General features: G+C 38.4%; 1 protein-coding gene across 1 annotated transcript in view; it reads right to left on the bottom strand.

Moving 5' to 3' along the window:
- tbkbp1 (TBK1 binding protein 1) overlaps positions 1 to 18,132 on the bottom strand; it is a 66,347-nt gene that overhangs the window by 22,633 nt on the left and 25,582 nt on the right. The window contains exons 2-4 of the mRNA XM_037981058.1: positions 12,258 to 12,516; positions 5,745 to 5,870; positions 1,337 to 1,441 (exon numbers count right to left, since the gene is read on the bottom strand). Of these exons, the coding sequence (XP_037836986.1) occupies positions 1,337 to 1,441; positions 5,745 to 5,870; positions 12,258 to 12,500 (474 nt within the window). The 5' untranslated portion in view covers positions 12,501 to 12,516. The remainder of the gene's footprint in view (positions 1 to 1,336; positions 1,442 to 5,744; positions 5,871 to 12,257; positions 12,517 to 18,132) is intronic.

Here is an 18,132-nt window from a genome sequence, read left to right as displayed (position 1 = left end):
TCTTGGCAGGCAGCAGTTCCAACATTTTTGGCACATGGGCTTGATTCTGAAATCGCTTCGGCCCGTGGACCTCGGCGTCAGTGAGACGGTTTATTACCTCAGAGGGCACCTAAAGAGCCGATCAGCCAGCCTGTCTGTCTGTGTTTGATTTGTTAGCACTTATAAAAAATGACATTATACACAAAGGAAAGTTAACTGTCCTTCTTTCAAAATGATCAGATTTGGCAAATTCATTAAGGGAAAACAATACTTTAAATAATTGCTTTAAGTGGAATTGTTTTCCATAAACATTTTAGTAAGATTTGTGGTGTGGAAGAACAAAAGATGTTTCTTTTTTTTTTGTAGTAAATGTATAAAGTTAATTAGTTTCTGCTAAAACTGCTCTGATTGTTCAGCTTTAATGGACTGAAGCGTCCTCCTGTCCAATCAGTATCTACTTTTTGAAATGTGATGAAAAACAAAAAACAAGTGTTGCGTATCAATGAGTCACAGGATTTCTAATCAACCTTAGAAAACACTAAAACGCTAACATAATTTTTATCGCTTCTTGTAAGATTTTGCAGCATCAAACAGGTCATCTTGTACAAGGTTTGACCAAAACGGCTGCAACTCATTTTTCATTGCAGGAACAATCTTATTTTAAAACTTGGAGAGGCTGCGGGTGATATGCATTCCTAATTTTCTAAATTCTGAACCTGTTTTTTTTTTTTTAGCTGAAGTTTGGCGTCTGATCTGTCAAGTTGTTGACGTGTTGAAACGGGAAAAAAGTTATCCAAACGGTTGAAATTGGAACCAAACAATGAAAACAACCCTAGAGTCCATGCACAGGACATTTAGCAGCTGAGAAATAAATCTAAACATCTTTTTATTTATGAATCAAGAAAGGTATTTATAATCTGAGGGGTTCTGCTAATTTCAAAATGATTAATGTGAGCACTACTAGGAAAAGTTTTATTGTTTCTGTGTTGAGCTGAAGTGATGTCCGAACATAAAGCAGCTAAAAAATATAAAGAATTTGTAATAATGAACAATAAAAAGAGTTCAGCTGGCTGGAAGTGTTTGACCGAGTGTTTTATGTTTTGCATATATTCTGCTAAAATGTATTCATTGTTGTAATTAAGGACGGTTTGCTTTATTTAGGAAGTGTGCACTTCTTATTCCTTTTCTGACATGCAAATTAAATTAGCTCTGTTTTATCCTTGCATGCTCAAAATAAATAAACCAGCTGATCAAAAATAAATCGGAATCATTGGCGAGCTTTAAAAAGCCCTGTGGCTCGTGTAAAGCCGTAGTAAATTCCAAAATGAGAGCGAAGAGAAGCAGTAATGCCTCTGACCATCTTGTCGAGATCCCTCTGGACGTTGTTTTTCTCCATGTGAATCTTCTCGTAGGCCTGGATCACATCCTCCAGCTGCTCCTCCCTCTCTTTTCTCTTCTGAAGCTGAAGAGAGACAGAAAGAGAAAAAAACCTGAAACACGTAAGAGGCTCGACACATTTTCAAACTTCCTTGCAAAGAAAAAGAAAACCATAAAACTTCGGTGGTGAGAGTCATCAAATGCGTCCCTCAAGTTTCTCAGCTGAGGAAAAATTAGGACACTGAAAATCTGAGAGCTCAGCATATGCAAAAACAGCACTTTCAAAATCTTACAACTGCATAAAAAATAAAGATTTCTTGATGCCTCGCTGACTTCTTATACTGATAAGATGGTGATCGCCACAGGAAGCCACACTCACAGATTATTTGACAGATCTGCTTCAACAAACTGAGCGAAACGAGAATTTCAGTGCAGTCGAGGGGGGAAGAGCTTCTTATTAAAGTGTGCAGAAACAAAAAACATGGTCACTTCAGACAAAGAGAGAGTGGGAGCAGCAGCAAGGGAGTGAGATAAACAGAGTCGGCGAGGAAAAGGAGGTATATCACTGCTGCGTGCCGTAGCACTCAGGCTTTTTCAGTGTGTCTATGGTAACATATGGCTGTAAAAAAACTGGCACCGATGCGTGGTCTGCTTGTCGAAAGCCTTGTGAAAAGAAAAGAAGAAGAGCAGGATTGTTCCTGAGCTCTATCTGTACTCTGAGACGCACAAAAGGGGCTATTTTAAAAAAGAATAACATCTCACTCTTATCATATTTACACTGCAGTGCAGATCCTGGAGGTAAAATTAGCTACTATAAGCCCATGAGTGGAAGAAATCAAGATTATAAGAAAGAGAAATGACAAAAAAAAGCAAAAACAGATTTCTGTAAAGAGCCTCTCCAAATCGAACTGGTTTTCTGTGCCCATTTGTATTGAATTGGAACAAAAAGCATTAAACCAGAATGTATTGAATTGGACTGAAATTATAAATAGTTTAAATGTGCCTGACTGTATTGAATGGAATTAAGTGGTTTGACTTGAAATTCTCTGATTTTATAGGTTGGGGTGAAATGGGTTGGTTAGAGTATTTACTTGAATTTTAATTTTAATAACTTCTAGTTGTATTGATTCAAAGTGAATAGGATTAAATTGAGTTTTAATTGGATTGGTTGTAGTTAAATTGGATTGCAGTGGATTCTAATTGGAGTAGAATATAATAAATTGGCTTGAATTTAAATGAGTGAAAAACACCTATTTGTGTTTGAATCTGATTTTAACTTAAATTATTTACTTAGGTTTAAATAAACTCTAGACATATTGAATTGGAATGACTGGACTGAAATAAATACTAATTGGATTGGTTGGGTTGTATAAATGGTTCACAAAGGATTCTAGTTGTGCTGAAATGGAAGAAATTGTTTTCACTTAAATTCTAATTGATTTAATTAGGATGTACTAAACAGAAATAAACTCAATCAAATGAAACTCTATTTGAATTAATTGGCGTGTTTTTAATTGGAATGAGGTGGATTGAATTGGAACAAATTGAGTGGAAAACACCAAACTGTAGTGAAATAGAATTTAATTCTAACTGAATTGTTTGCAGTGTACTTAACTGTAAATAATTGAATTAATTGTAGTTTTTAATTGGGTTGATTGGAATCCACCTCACTGTAATCAGCTGGAATAAATCAGTTCAAACCAAATTTTAATTATTAAATTAAATTATCTGAAATTGGAATGGACTGAATTGATTTGAAAATTTCTCACTGTATTTATTTTAAATGAACCAGATTTTATTGGATTCTAATTAAATTGGAGGATATTTCTGTAACTGAAAGAAATTTTATTGATTTGGATTCTAATTGGGATCCAATCCATTTAGAGTTTAAGTTTAAATCGATGCCCTCCAGTTTAGCACAATTAACTGAATCCTATTTTTTGGAGGTTAAAAAGGAATTTTAATGCCTTGAACTGAACTTAAAATAAAGTAGACTGAATTGGATCATGACTGGAATATTCTGGACTGTGTTAACTGCAAAATGTTTTTACTTTTCTTCTCTTTTAAGTCCCTTAAGATGACCTTTTCTGTGAGCAATTAAAACGGAAATAAATTTGATTTAATTATAGCTTCTTATTGTATATAGGTGGGTAATTATGGAGTAAGATAACGACGGGTGGCTGCAATTAAAGCCCACATCCTTGCCTTCAAGAAAAGGAGATCGCGGTTCTTACACAAGGCTCTGTTTACCTTCTTTTGGAGGAGGTGATTGTGTGGGTCTGTGCATGTGTTTAGACGAATAATAGAAACAATAATCTTTGGACTCGGGCCAGTCTCGAGCAACAACCAGCTGGAGTTTAATCCTTCGTGTATCAAATTAACTCTTTTCTACGGGACGACTCGTGGATTCGCACCAAGCTAAACGATTGGTTTATCCTGCAGACAGTTTAGTCTCAGACCAGACTGGTAACCACACAACACAAAGTGCTATCTGAGCAGCGGCATGCATCTTCACTAAAGGAAAATCACACTTCAAAACATAGTTTTTTATAGTATACAAGCTAAAGCACAAAGGAGAGAGAAACAAGTTCAATATGGAGCAGCAGCATGGCAGCACTAAGCATCGATTTAATTGGAAAAGCACTGAAAAAGCACAACAGAGGTCACCACTTCACTAAAAGGAAAGTGGTTTGTGTGTGACTGTCCTGCTCTATTATTCTTGTCCTTACAGAGCATGCTCAGTGAGCTGTGAGCGTTTCATCACTCTGAATGCCAGGTGTCAGACCCCCTCCTCATAACCTTCAGATTCCCCCACTAATCATCTCTGCTGCTCTCTCTGCTACAAACCATTTCCTTGCTCTGTAGCTCCTTTTAGCGCCGCTGCTGCTGCCAGTTTCACCGCGGCCTTCCTGTGTCGGTCGGGTCTCATTTCCCCGATCTCTTGTTCACACAGTTGTAAGAATAAAGGAGGTACAGCTGAGCATAACAACATTATCAGCCCTCAGCTGCAACCCCAAATCAGAAAACACGGGACGTTGGGTCAAAGGTAAATAGAAACAAAATTCAATGATTTGAAAATCTCATGAACCCTTATTTTATTCACAATGGATCATAATAAACATATCAAATGTGTAAAATGAACAATCTTTGAAAATAAAAGAGGTAATTTTGAATTTTAAGGCAGCAAAAGCTGGATGAGCAGCTTTTTTCTTTTGCAACAAATTAGAAAAGCAGAGTTTCTCAGACGTACAAATTTACTATAAAAACTGCTTCTAAAAATACTGGAACGATTTCAGAATAATGTTCCTCAACAGAAAAATGTCTTTGAAAATCCCATCATCTACAGTTCATAATAATAGGAATCTGTAGAAACCTCCGAGGTCAAAGGTCAAAGCTGGTTCTGGTTCTGCTCAGGAACACTGTCTGTAAACACAGTTCACCATGCCGTCCACAAATGCTGCTTAAAGCTCTATCAGGCAAAGAAGAAGCCAGATGTGAACAGATGTGTCTCCTCTGGACCAAAGAGGAGAACTGTTCTGAGGTCAGCCTGCCTCTCTGATGGTATGGGGGTGCATTAGTGCCTCTGGAAAGGATTTGCTCCCATCCAGGACTGTTGAACAGACAGAATGAGACAACATTCCCTCTAAAACCTCCAGCCTCTGGTCCTAGATCAGCGTGTCCAACCCTAAAGGGCCACTATGCTGCATGTTTTACTGGTGTCCCTGCTCCAACACACCTGATCCGATGGTTAAATTACCTCCTCATGTTCTGCAGAAGCCCTTTAATCCCTGATTTAAATCAGGTGTTGGTGCAGGGAACAGACCCGGGCCTTCGAGGACCAGGGTTGGACATCCTGTCCTTGATGTTTACAGACTGTTGTTAAAATAAGAGGGGATCCTCTGGACCTGGAACAATCAACTTTGTTTCTGAACAATGGTCCAATTTCTTTAAACATCTGAGCTTTAGATTTATAAGTTTTTATTTACATTTTACACAGCATAACACATTTTTCAGGCTTGGGGTTAAAGTATGTTTCAAAAAAATCTGTGACGTTCTTGTTCAGCTTCAGCAACACATTCAGCAAACTCTCTGCAGGGCCTTGTTCCAGTTTTAATGCATTTTTTAAAAATAGACACTGCTCCTTGGACGATTTCTTAAAAAACAACCAGTTGTGTGTTCTGCTTGGAATGCAAATATTAGTTTTGGACATTTATTGGCCCAAATTTGAGATTCAACCAGTTGATTTCCATAAAAGGTTAATTGTGTGACAAAAGCTTAATTTTAGCCAGCTTAAATCAGGTTTTTTATTGAATCCGTTGCACGTTCCAGCTTCCCAACGCCGGTGCTGAATATTTCCAGTCTACCCCTCGGTTTCTGACCCGTTTTACCTCATGGGTGAGGACGTTGACTCTCTGGTGCAGGTTGCCGTTTTCGGACTGCAGCAGCGCCGTGTCCTTACTCTCGAAGGAGCAGTAAGAGTTGGTGTCTTCACCGAACTCGCTGATCATCGGGAACTGCAGAAACAAGAAGGAACATGATGAAAAATGATACAAAATTTGCAGCGAAAAGCACGACGTGTCTGACTTCTACCTGCCTAAAAACTAATCCTGTTCTTGTTCTTTCATGACAACAGAGACAGGGACAGTGACATCATTCTGTTATTCTTGAACCTTATTACAGAAAATGGCTGCAAAACGGTACATTTTAATGTTTTTATCGCCAATATTTTTGTTACTGCAGAACAGATTTGATTACATTACAGCAATGTCATAAAATAAACAACATTTTCAAAAATTGTGCACCTCAAACATATTTTTATTTTGTTCTTCTCTTTGCTGACAGTGTTTAAATGTTTATATTTAACCTTGGATAAATGTCTGAAAAGCTTCTTGCTGTCCTTCTTCCTTCACACACACTCACACACACAAACACACACACACACACACACACACACACACACAAAGAAAAAGACCAAAAAAGATATTGAAAAAGAAAAAGTGAAATGCATCCCATCCAGAAGAACAGAGACTTCCTTCTTTGATAATAAAGCCACTGATTAACTACATCTTAAAAATATAAATACTTCTTTGCAGCAAATTTTTAATTTATTCCCTATAAAAGAAAAAAAATCCAACTTTAGCGTTGTAATAATCTAAACAAACAAAAAAAAAGATGTACGACTCATAGAAGTGTAAAAAGAACCAAACATAATGTTAAAGCTGCTGCCAGAGGCTCATTATAGTCACCATGGTAACCTCAAACCTGTGTCTCTCAATCGCTGACTACAAACTTAAGAGAGACAGAAACAGACTAAAAAGTAAGCCTCAAACAGTCGCTGTACAAAAACTGCAAGTCATACCTTAAAAATCCTTGAACCGTGAGCGGCAGAAGACTCTGATGGTCCCACATGTGGGTTTCTATGTTTCTACAGTCCCAGAACAACCTTCACTTCCAGTTTTGAGCTATTAAAGTCTAATAAAGCTTGGGTTTTGTGCTCTGCTTTCTGGAGGGAAACCACAAGTCTTACAGCAGTGAAGAAAACAAAAATGTCTGTTTTGATGTTTAATCTGCACATGTTCTGAAAAAAAAAATGTGGGAGTGAGAAGAGCTTGTTTGCAAAACATTTGAAAATGTTAGACAATAGAAAAGTTAGAGGGTGGCATCAACAATCCATGTTTTTATTTATGTACCACTATTTAAAGTTATAGCACAAATATTACCAATCAAGCTGCACGTTTTGATGTATAATTTACATGTTTCCTCCTAAAGCTGCGAGATGTGAAAACTAATGAAGACTATGATGGAAAAACATACAGAAAGAAGGTATTAAAGGCTTTTCATTACGCCGTTGTTATGAACATAACCCCAAAGCAGCAGCGTGACATAAGGGTTGAAAACTGAAATATTAAACAATAAATACTGCATCTGAAACAGTTTCTGCAGTGCAGACTGGGTTATATCAAGGGTTTTAAATAAAAACACATGGTTTTAGGCTCAGGTTGCTGCTGGTTTTTCATGCTTTTTATTATTTTTGCCGTGTTTAAAACAGGTTTCAGGAGAGAGAAACTTGTTCTGCTTTGTGTATTTATAGAAAAGGAGAAAGATCCTTCCTGAGTTTGGTTTTAAAACCAAACTCTGGCTGTTAGCTGGACGCTGTGATGGAAACATTCAGGTTATATAACGGTGCGCTGTTCAACCTAAATGAACACATTTACATTTAGAGTGCCTGCAATAAGAGCTTCCCATTTTCTGCGCGAAGTCGTTGCTTTGATGATGCAATGTCTGTTTGAGGAGAAAACAACCCTTTTCCATTTAGCAGAGCATCTCTCTTTGCTCCGTTTAACAGTAAATGGGGTAAACATCTGCAGTTTTCTCCTCCAGTTTTCTTCAGGAACTCCGGAGAACAAACTCGTGTGTTCAAAAACAAAACAAAACAAAACAAAACAAAACATTTCCATCAAAAACAGCCACAGGAGTCTTGGATCTGCTGACCTTAAATACTAGTTTACGAGTGAATAGGTTTGGTGTTTACTAATTATTCTTTACTTTAGGAGATAATTCAATTAATTTAGAATGCAGTACAAGTATGTAAGGTTTATACTCTATTAAAAAATGTATTGAAATATCTTCAGCAGCTGGTCAGTTTATACCAGATGTATTTTATTAAAAAAAGTTGTAGTTGGACTAAAAAAGTATCCATCTGTTGATCTATAACTGAGTGAAATTAGACTCATTGCATTCATTTAATACTGTATAGCTTTGAGCTCTTATATATTTATAATTGTTGGAGTTTTGTGCACAGATTGGACTTTATTTTTATAGTTTTAACATCTATTTATGGATAACAGAGAAGTCTGTTTTCGTACATGCTTCTTTTTGAGTGTTGAGGATAAATCTGTAGACAAAATGTCACTTTTTAAATCTTCTTTTTAAACTGACAGAAAAATTCATCAATCTTACGACTTTTTTAATACATATATATATTTATTTTCCTCATTACGGTAAAATTGGACTCATTTTGTTTGAGTCTTGTTAAGTGGGTGGTCGTGTTTGTGGTTCAATAACAATAAAATTAAATTAAAAAAGATGATTTTTTTTGGCAAAAGAATGGAAGGTTTCAAATAAACTCGTTTAAAACAACAAATAGGTTCTTCAGAAAAGGTTGTATGTCAGAGAAGAGAAAAGAAATAGTTGTGAAAATTAAAAATAAAGTAAATTATGATGAAATCTTGCTTTTGTGCCATTCAGCTCAGCTTGAGAGGAATAATTACAATGATTATTAATCTACATTTAGTTTCTAGAGCATAAAACTGATGAAAATAGATTCGCTGATAAATTTACATGAATAATATGACAATAAAATGATTAAAAAGCTCGTTCAGCTCTTTAAAAGTAGAGAGGTTATGTTCTGTTAATTTATTACTTCTTGTAAATACCTCTTTAAACCTGAGTTTGGAGAAATAGTTTAAATCTGACTGTATTTGACGAGCTAATGGCTAGTCAGAGCGAGGCCAGGATCATCACAGCAGTTAGATCACACTAATTCTTCATTTTAAACCTTTACATTGTTATGCAACTGTTCCTGCAGAAATAATGAGAAAGTCCTGCTGGAAGTCCTCCAGGCTACACTGGAAGTGCTACTGCTAGCTGCTGCTGCGATTTGCATATTCAAATAACCTCAGAACTCATGTAAATAAGTGTGTAATGTGAACCTGACCGCGGCGTAAAGGTTTATAAAACAGCATTCTCATGAAACACTATGACTCTTATGGTTTTTTGATGACAGTAATCTCTTTTAGTCAGATTAGCCGTTAGCTCGTTAATCCAATCAGAACGCTGACAGGTAAGATATTAACTGTTTATTACCTTTTCACCAAACCAAACCTGACAACATCTGAACTATCTCTTTAAAGCTGTTCCCTGTTCAGGTCTGTGGTGGTTAATGAAAATAAAAAAAGTTGAAAACATTAAAATAAAGTAAATAATAAAGTCTAAATTTCCTCAGTTATCAGGTGTAGTGCTTCATGGAGGCTTTTCTCGGTGTACAAACATATTTATTGGAGAATAGTCATGAATAAAATAAAATAAAATAATTATTAATAATCAGAATTAAGAACAAAAAGAAACAGCTGAGTTTGGGCAACTCAAACTAAGATAATAATCCGGATTTTTGCAGCTGGTTAATGACTGGAGGCAGGTTGTTGCACCAACATTATCACAGGTGAGATAACTTCTCCAAATGGGTGAACATCTGCACCTGTTTTACCAAAATCAACACCTGTCTCTGCGGGAATCCCCTGAACAAACCGGCGCTGGAGAATAAATCAACAGCCGTTTGGCAGCCGGAGGCCTTCGGTAACAGCTGCTCGCTGAAAACATTTACAGAGATCCGAACTCCTTCTCTCCAAACGTCATGTTTGCCCAGAAATAGTTTTCTTGTAACAGCTTGCATCTTTTGTCCTCCTGAGAGTTTGAAGCACATCTTTTGTCGTTTCTTGATGCTGTTCTCCTCTCAGTTGCACAGATGTTGAGTCCTAAAGAATCTTAAAGTTAAAGAAGGAACAGAGCATCGGAGGAATGGCAGGGATGCTCTGAAATTCCTCGAGTATAGAGAAGACCAAAGACTAATGATGGGGAGAATATCCAGGGGTGTATTTCTCTTTTCCTCTAATCCTCCTTTGTTCTTAATTTCAACAATTCATCTCTTTCTTCCTCTTCACATCGTTATCTCAGCCCATTCCTCTGCCCGTGTAGCTCTTTATTTCAACCTATTTTCACATTTTTCCTAATTTTCAGTCCTCCCACATAATTCCTTTATGCTCATTTACGTTTTGTTCCCCAGTTTGATCAGAAAACCACCTGGATTTCATCTCATCTCACCAGAAACGCTCAGGTCGGTCTCCTTAAGGACAAAAAGCTCATATTCTCATTATACTCGTGCAATAAGAAACTTAATAAAACGTTTGCTTGATTCCAAAATAAATTTGTAATTTGTTTAATCTGCACGTATGGAGTTTAACAAATCTAAATTAAATTTATACCCTGTGCAAAAGTCTTGAGACATCCCTCATTTATTTAGATTTTGCTTCCAAAGAGGGTATTTCAGCCATTTTCTGGGGGGGGCAGACATCTGTGTGCTTCACTCAGTATTCAATTATAGAAAAAGAAAATACTTGTTTTAAAGATTTAAACATTTATGCGCGCTTCCACTCAAGAAACTTTTGAATTTTTGAGAAACTTGTGATTTCAGGAAAGAAAAAAAGAAAGGAACCAGGGTCTACATGAACTCCTCGGGGCATAATTCAACTCACCCAAAACTTCCCCAGTAGATGAATTTGAGATTTTCATTTGTTGTCATTTGTAATCATCAAAATTAAACGAAATAAACATTTGAAATATATGAGTTTGTATGTAATGTATGAATATAATATACAAGTTTCACTTTTTAAATGGAATTACTGAAATCAATCTACTTTTTCATGATATTCTAATTTTATGACCAGCACCTGTATGTTTCAGCTGCTTTGACTCTTCGAGGTGCTTTCTGCCCCACATCCATCCCAGCTTTTACTCCTCAAACTGTCGGGATTAATCAGCGTTACATCTGCAGCAGGCTTCACATTTCCACACACAGCAGACAGGAAGTCCAATAATAAATCCAAGAAACGGCTGCTGTAATTGCAGATGGATTTAATTAACTTATTGCCTAAAGTGAATCTGATTGAACTGATAGTAAAAGAAGAAGATTCTTTGGCTCAGTTTTCATTAAAATGAGTGGATTTGCTTTGTCATTTATCAACCTGACGCTCCAGATGGTTTGTTACATAAAACCATGTAAGAAGCCATTGTTGGAAACTTAAAAAAAAACAAAAAACAGACACTTTCAAAAAGTACTTGGCAGGAGATTAGACAAACAGAACTGACTAACAGAGAAGAGCCAGTTGGTAAAATCAAGCCAGTCCGGAACAAGCAAAAAATAAAAAAAATCAATTTTTAATTAAAGGCCTAGCATTCCTTTAACAAATGCATATCGCCCGCTGCCGTTCATGACTGAGATCATCTTATGTTGTAGCCATTTTGGTCCAGCCTTGACAAAAATGTTCATGTTGTGGATGACTCACAGCTACTACCACACCAACTGACTGAGTTGTAGCTAATGTTGATTAGCTGTGGTGGCCATATTGAATTCCTAAAGTTAATCAGCTGTATGTCTACAGAACATCCACTGATTAATTTCTGAGAATTTCATTAAAATCTGTTAAGTAATTCCAGAGTTATTTTGCTAACAGACAGACAGTGTGTGACTGCAGCTTCAGCATATGCTGCTTTTTTTGTTTCTGGCTATCATTCTGCTAGTTTTAGCTTTTAGCTATCATTCTGCTAGTTTTACCTATTCGCTACTACTTTCAGCTTCTTTCAGTCTTTGGCAGCATTAATTACCATTTTGCTACTTTTAGCTATCATTCTGTTACTTTTAGCTTTTAGCTATCATTCTCCTAGTTTTAGCTTTTAGCTATCATTCTCCTAGTTTTAGCTTTTAGCTATCATTTTGCTACTTTTAGCTTTTAGCTATCATTCTGCTACTTCTAGCTTTTAGCTATCATTCTGCTAGTTTTAGCTTTTAGCTGTCATTCTGCTAGTTTTAGCTTTTAGTTATCATTCTGCTAGTTTTAGCTTTTAGCTATCATTTTGCTACTTTTAGCTTTTAGCTATCATTCTGCTAGTTTAACCAATTTGCTAGCACTTTACTACTTTCAGCTTCTAACTGGTCTTTGGCTGCATTAATTACCATTTTGCTACTTTAGCTTTTAGCTTTTCTTTTAGCTTATGCATCACATTTTTAGCTGTGAAGTCACTCGGCGCTCAGCTGTCTTACAGCTGTGTTTTTAAAATCCGCTCACCTTGATCTCGTAGATCTTCAGCTTCCTCTTGATGCTGGTGTTTTCCCGCTCCAGGCTGCCCAGTCGGGTTTTGATTTCCTGGTAGGCGGAGATGAGGGCGAAGTGCGAGGCCGAGTAGACGTCGTCGGCCGGAAGGGGCGAGGCCCTCCACGCCATGCTGCCGCAGCCATCCTCCTTCAGGCCGCCGGCGTCGCCACCGCCTCCCAGCAGCCCCAGCTCCCCTCCGCCGAAAAGAGACTGCATCGCTCAGAGTCTCAACCTGGAAGCAGACACAGACGGTTCTTTATGAATTATTAAACCACCAGATTATTTCCATTCAGTTAAATGTTCCTTCCCAAAATAACCGAGTTTCAAAGTGCTGGCGGACTGTTTGTCCTGAAAACCTCTCAGACAAACAAACAGACAACAACATCTCCTGATGAACACAAAGTAAAATATTTTACAGAAACGGGAGGAAAGCTGTCGCTTTTTTTGAGATATTTAAAGGTGAAAAAGTTCATTCAGCCACTCAGAGCGAAGGCACAACGGTTCTGATCAAAGTTTCTGATATGTTCAGCGAAAACGGGACATTTCTTTTTTTAACTTTTAAAACTTGTTTTGAAAACAGGACCAGAAGCCAGAAGTTAACGTCACAAAGGATGAGCGCTTATTTCGTTTTTTCATCATTTATCTTTGATAATCTCAAGCATTTTTGCTGAAATATTACTTCAAATAAAATGAGAAATCTAATCCAGAAAGCCTGTTTAATCTTATCCAGTGAAACTTCAAATTATCAGTTAGATTATAGTACAAAAAGTAAAAAGAAATTCCTCCGCAGTTGTTTATTTGTTGTAATGAAGTTAAAATCCATCTTATTTGGTTTTACTCGCTCTGGTTCATCACTATATGTGACTGTAAAGACGTCTTTATTTTCTGTAAAAATGAGGGATCTTATTAAAGATCAATGCAGGTTTTGTTCATGCTACACTGATCTGATTTCTCAAACCTAGTTTATTATTTTAGTGTTTGTTTTTCAGAAAATTTGAATATCAGGTCAGTTGTTGCTCACTAATCGTTTATTGTGTGCAAAATATTTATGTAAATGTAAACAATTTCAATTTAAAAGTCCTGCTTTCACACTAATTGTGTAATTTTGGGCGCACCGGGCCTGATGTGTTAATCAGAATGTGATTTAAAGGAGAGTTTGGTTCGTGCTCTTGTTCCATTTCACAGTACTTAAAAAAACATGAGCTCTGACAGCTCCGTGAGTGGCGTGATGAATGAGCCGACGATGCAGCCGACCGGCGTTCGCTCTCCTTCGCCCCCAAAGACTTTGGACAGCGCTGTCAAGAAAAGATAAATGGTACCTGTGATGTCACTATCCTTTTTTTAAATCCAGCCACAGAGGAGACATGTGCACACGGTTCGTACTAGAAGTGGTGAAGGGCAGCGAGGGCTGGTGGATTTACAGATACTGATGGAGTTGAACAACAGCGAGCTGATTTGATGCCTTCCTGACTCCCAGCGCTGCCTTGTGAGTCAGCGATTGCCTACTGAGCTATTTTCATCCGCTCCCTTCCTCCACTGAGCTATTTTTCTTCCATTTCGAGAGTGAGGGGAGCAGAGCCTCAGCCAATCTACATCTCTGTGTTCTGAGCCGGTCCAGGAGGATGATCCAACATCACTCCCACCAGCACAAACGCACACACACAAACATACGTCTGCGCGCACAACGCCAAAAAAACACAAAGCTAAAAGCTGACTGAAATATAAAAATGCCTATTTGTTGGAAACTACATCACATCTGCCTGTTTAAATTGGGATTATGACACATTAATGTTTTCACATGATATTACGGAACATAGATAATTAATTTGTTGATTAACTGATCAGCATCAGTGTGAGCACCTCTATAAAAGCAGGTGTGTGTGTTACCACAATGCCAAGATGGAAAGACATCAGCAATGACCTTAGAGAAGCATGTTCTGCCCATCAATCTGAGAAGGGTCAAAGGTCATTTGAAGTCCATCAAACCAAGTGGAAAACATTTACAGCTGCCAATCATTCCAGGAGTGGGCGTCGCAGGAAATTCACCCCAAAGGTCAGACTGTGCAGTGCTCAGAGAAATGAGCTCAGTTAGCTGGTTGAAGGTAAAAACTGAACATGTACGGTTTGTTTAGAAGGGTTGCAGGAAGAAAGCCTCTTCTCTCTAAAAACAAAATGGCAGCACGACTTAGGTTTGTAAAGTTTCATCTGAAGGAACCACAAGACTTTTGGAACAACGTCCTCGGCAAAGATGAGACCAAAGTAGATCTAGTCGTCATCGTGGTCTTTCACTTATGCGGGTCTGGGTCTCAGGGGCAGCAGCCGTCCTCCTCCAAGCCTCTTCCACCAGCTCTGTTCGAAGGCCAGCTGAGAGATTTAATCCCTCCAGTGTTCTGGTTCAGCCCCAGCGCCGCCTCCTGGAAGGAGACGCCTAAAAAACCTCCTCAGAGAGGCATCCTAACAAGATGTCTGAACCTGCTGTGAGCCCCTCCTGGCTGTCTGTACTCCTCACCCTATCGCTAAGGCTGAGCCCTGCAGAGGAAACTCACTTCAATCAACTGTATTAAGAATCTGGTCCTTTCGGTCACCACCCAAAGCTCATGAACACAGATGAGGGCTGGAACACAGACAGACCTTCACCTTTTGGCTCCCTCACTGCAGACACTGCCCTGATCTACCTCTCAAGCTCCCACTTCCTCCTTCCTAAGACCCTGAGATGCTTAAACTCCTCCCCTTGAGGCAAAACCTCTCCCCAACCTGGAGTGGGCAGTCCACTGTTGTCTGGCTGAGAACCAAGGCCTCACATTTGGAGGTGATGATTCTTTTGGAGAAGTTTGGTGAGGCCAAAGTAGACATGTTTACCCATAATGCACAGTGGAATATTTGTAGGAAACCAAACAATTACCATATAGCGACTGTCAAGCATGGTGGTGGAGGGCTGATGGTTTGATTCTGGAGTGAAATGTGAGGCCATCTGTCCAACAAACTGGGTCATGATGCAACAGGACAATGATCCCAAACACAGCAGCTAATCTACAACAGAACGGCTCAAAAAGAAAAGGACAAAGGTGCTGCAACGATCCAGTTAAAGTCCAGAACAAAGTCTGCTAACCTCAATGAACTGAAGCCACATTGGAAATAAGAGTAGGCCAAAATTCCTCCACAACCATGTGAGATACTGATACAATCCTACGGGAAACCACCAGTGAGAGTTACTGCTGCTAAAGGAGGTTCTACAAGCTGCTGGGTCAGAGGATGGAGGCAGTTTTTCACACACAGCTTCACTTTTGTTTAATAAATAATGACTTGGTGGAATCAGTTGTGTGTTTTTGTTCATTTGAGGTTAGATTTAAATCATTTTAGAACTTGGTGAAGACCAGACTGATATGTCAAAGTACGAAAATTGAAAGAGGGTGGCATCTCAAAGATCTCTAATTGTAGAGATTAGAAAAAGAATTGGGACAACTGTTGTCTTTAGCCTCAAGGCACAAGCTACCATGAATACCATGAAAGTGCAAGGTCTGAATTTTTTTGACCTAAAATATCCCTCATTCGATCCAGAGTCACCGTCTATCTCCTGGACCCTCGGGCTCATTCACCGAAGCCCTCAGAGTTCCTATAGATTAAAGAAAAAGTGGATGCAACTGTCTGTTCATTACAAAGATTATCTGGAGAGGCTGATCCCATGTGGTCCACGCTGCTCCTCTGAGACGGCCTCGCTGCATGCTCGTTCCCTTTTTATCCTCTTCCCCGGAGACTGAAGCCCCCCCTCCATCCTTCCTCTGTGTCATTGTGTGCAGAAATGAAAAGGCCACAGTATGCTGCTTTTGTTTAGTGCACCTGGAAAATCTAAGGCAGCCACGACCTGCGTGGGAAACTGTGAGCAGTTAATGCCTTCGTTATTTGGGAGTCTATGGTTTCAATGATTTTTTTTTTCCCCCCGTGGTCACTTTTGTGAAAAGTCAACAATAGTTGGAACAAGTTGCTGACCTTTTCCTCCAGCGCGGCTCGGAGTTTATGCTTCATACGCAAACAGAAAACACGTTAAACACAGTCTGATGCAATAAGATCTGTTAGTGCTCACATTATGTGTAATATAATAATGTAATATTTGTCCACTGATCTTTATGTATGACTAATTTCGAACATTTTTACAGTCAAAATCGCTGAAATTGCATATTTCCTGTTCAAATACAAGGGTGAAAACGTGAGGTGAGCCGAGCCTCTGAACGGACAATCCATCACAAACTGCAATTGGCCCTTTCCTGCTGCCGTATCGCTGCGTGTCGCCAATTTAATGTTTGCATATACGTTTATATACCCTGATTTTCCACAGTCTGGCTAATGTCTTTAACCATTAAAGAAATTTTTTTTTACCAGTACTCTGCCGCACTGAAGGGGGCGCAGGTGAGCCAACAGGTGCTTGTTGCTGCTGTCCTTTTTCACAGAGGTGAGCCGTTAATTTTTGTTTTGCTCCATCGGACTGCCAAAACGGTAATTTTAATGTTTTTTCTTATCTTTACGTACCTTTAATATGTACCTTAAGTGTGTGTGTGAGTGAAGAATGCTGATGAGATACGAAATAACCAGCAGCCAATTGAATGAGCTACCCTTTTGGGTTTATATATTTGTAAATCTAAATCTGAAGGAGTCAGTGGCTCACCACACGTCACTGGTCAGGGATGACTCCCAGCTACTGCCTCACCAAACTGTAGCTCAACATCTGGAAAACTGACTCTTACAGCCATTCTGGTGTGCTCCAAGGTTGATTAGCTGTGGCGGCCATCTTGAATCAGGCTGGCACCAAAGGTTAAGCAGTCGTAAATTTAACTTTTTTGCTAATTTTAGCCTTTAGCTATGGATTTCCTATTTTTAGCATTCAATTACAGTTTTAACTTTACACTCAGTTTCAGCTTCTTTGACAGACTACAGTAGTTGATCAGCACCCCTACTTCGCACATTGTATTTAACCCTCTCAAGGCAGACGTTGCAGATTTACAACAGCTAATTGTATATACCTAATTACTCCACATTCATATTTTATGAGCCTTATTTTACTCAGATGATAACTTCCCCAAATATCTGATTTTTCCTGTTACTAAAACTTAATTTGAGCCTGAGAGGGTTAAATTACCCCAGCATAGCTTTTGTACTTACATGCTAAACATCAACTTGCTGTGATATTATGTGACTGTTAGCCAGATGACATTAGTATTCAGTTTCATCTCCACTCTTATAATCTCATTACTCTCACCTTATCTGAAACAGGCCAATATTCCGTAAAAATGACTGATGACATTAATGAGGGACTATATTAGATGACGTGTTTGAATATAAAGCATCACTAATATTCACAAGATGGTCACTAATTGAGCCACAGAGATAAGCAGTCATTCATCAGAAGTTTTTAAATTACCCTCTGATGCAGCTTTGAAAGCTCCGAGAACATTCATCTCTCTCTGTGTATCATTATTTTCCAACCGAATGCCTCATAAAACTCGAATAAAGAACAAATATTGTGTTAGCATCACTGCTCGTCTGTCATGTTTTAAAGAATACGAATTAAATATTTATTTTAAAAAAAAGAAACACATGTTTGAATACCAAAAGCATATTAAATGACAGAAGATGCTTGGACTGTTACAGATGACTGAAACATCTAAGTATGCCAAGATTGTTGCATATATTAATTTATCCAGATGCATCTCTTGTGCTTTGATTGGTCACTGTTAGCTGTAACGTGCTGTCAATCACAGCATTTTGTTGAATTATATTCACCTCCTGTTCCTGGTGGGCCACCATTCTGCAGGTTTTAGATCAGGGGTCTCCAATCCTGGTCCTCGAGGGCCAC

Source organism: Kryptolebias marmoratus, linkage group LG17 (genome assembly GCF_001649575.2).
Source record: "Kryptolebias marmoratus isolate JLee-2015 linkage group LG17, ASM164957v2, whole genome shotgun sequence".
In the NCBI taxonomy this organism is placed as follows: Eukaryota; Metazoa; Chordata; class Actinopteri; order Cyprinodontiformes; family Rivulidae; genus Kryptolebias; species Kryptolebias marmoratus.
This window is presented reverse-complemented; position numbering and strand designations above follow the sequence as displayed.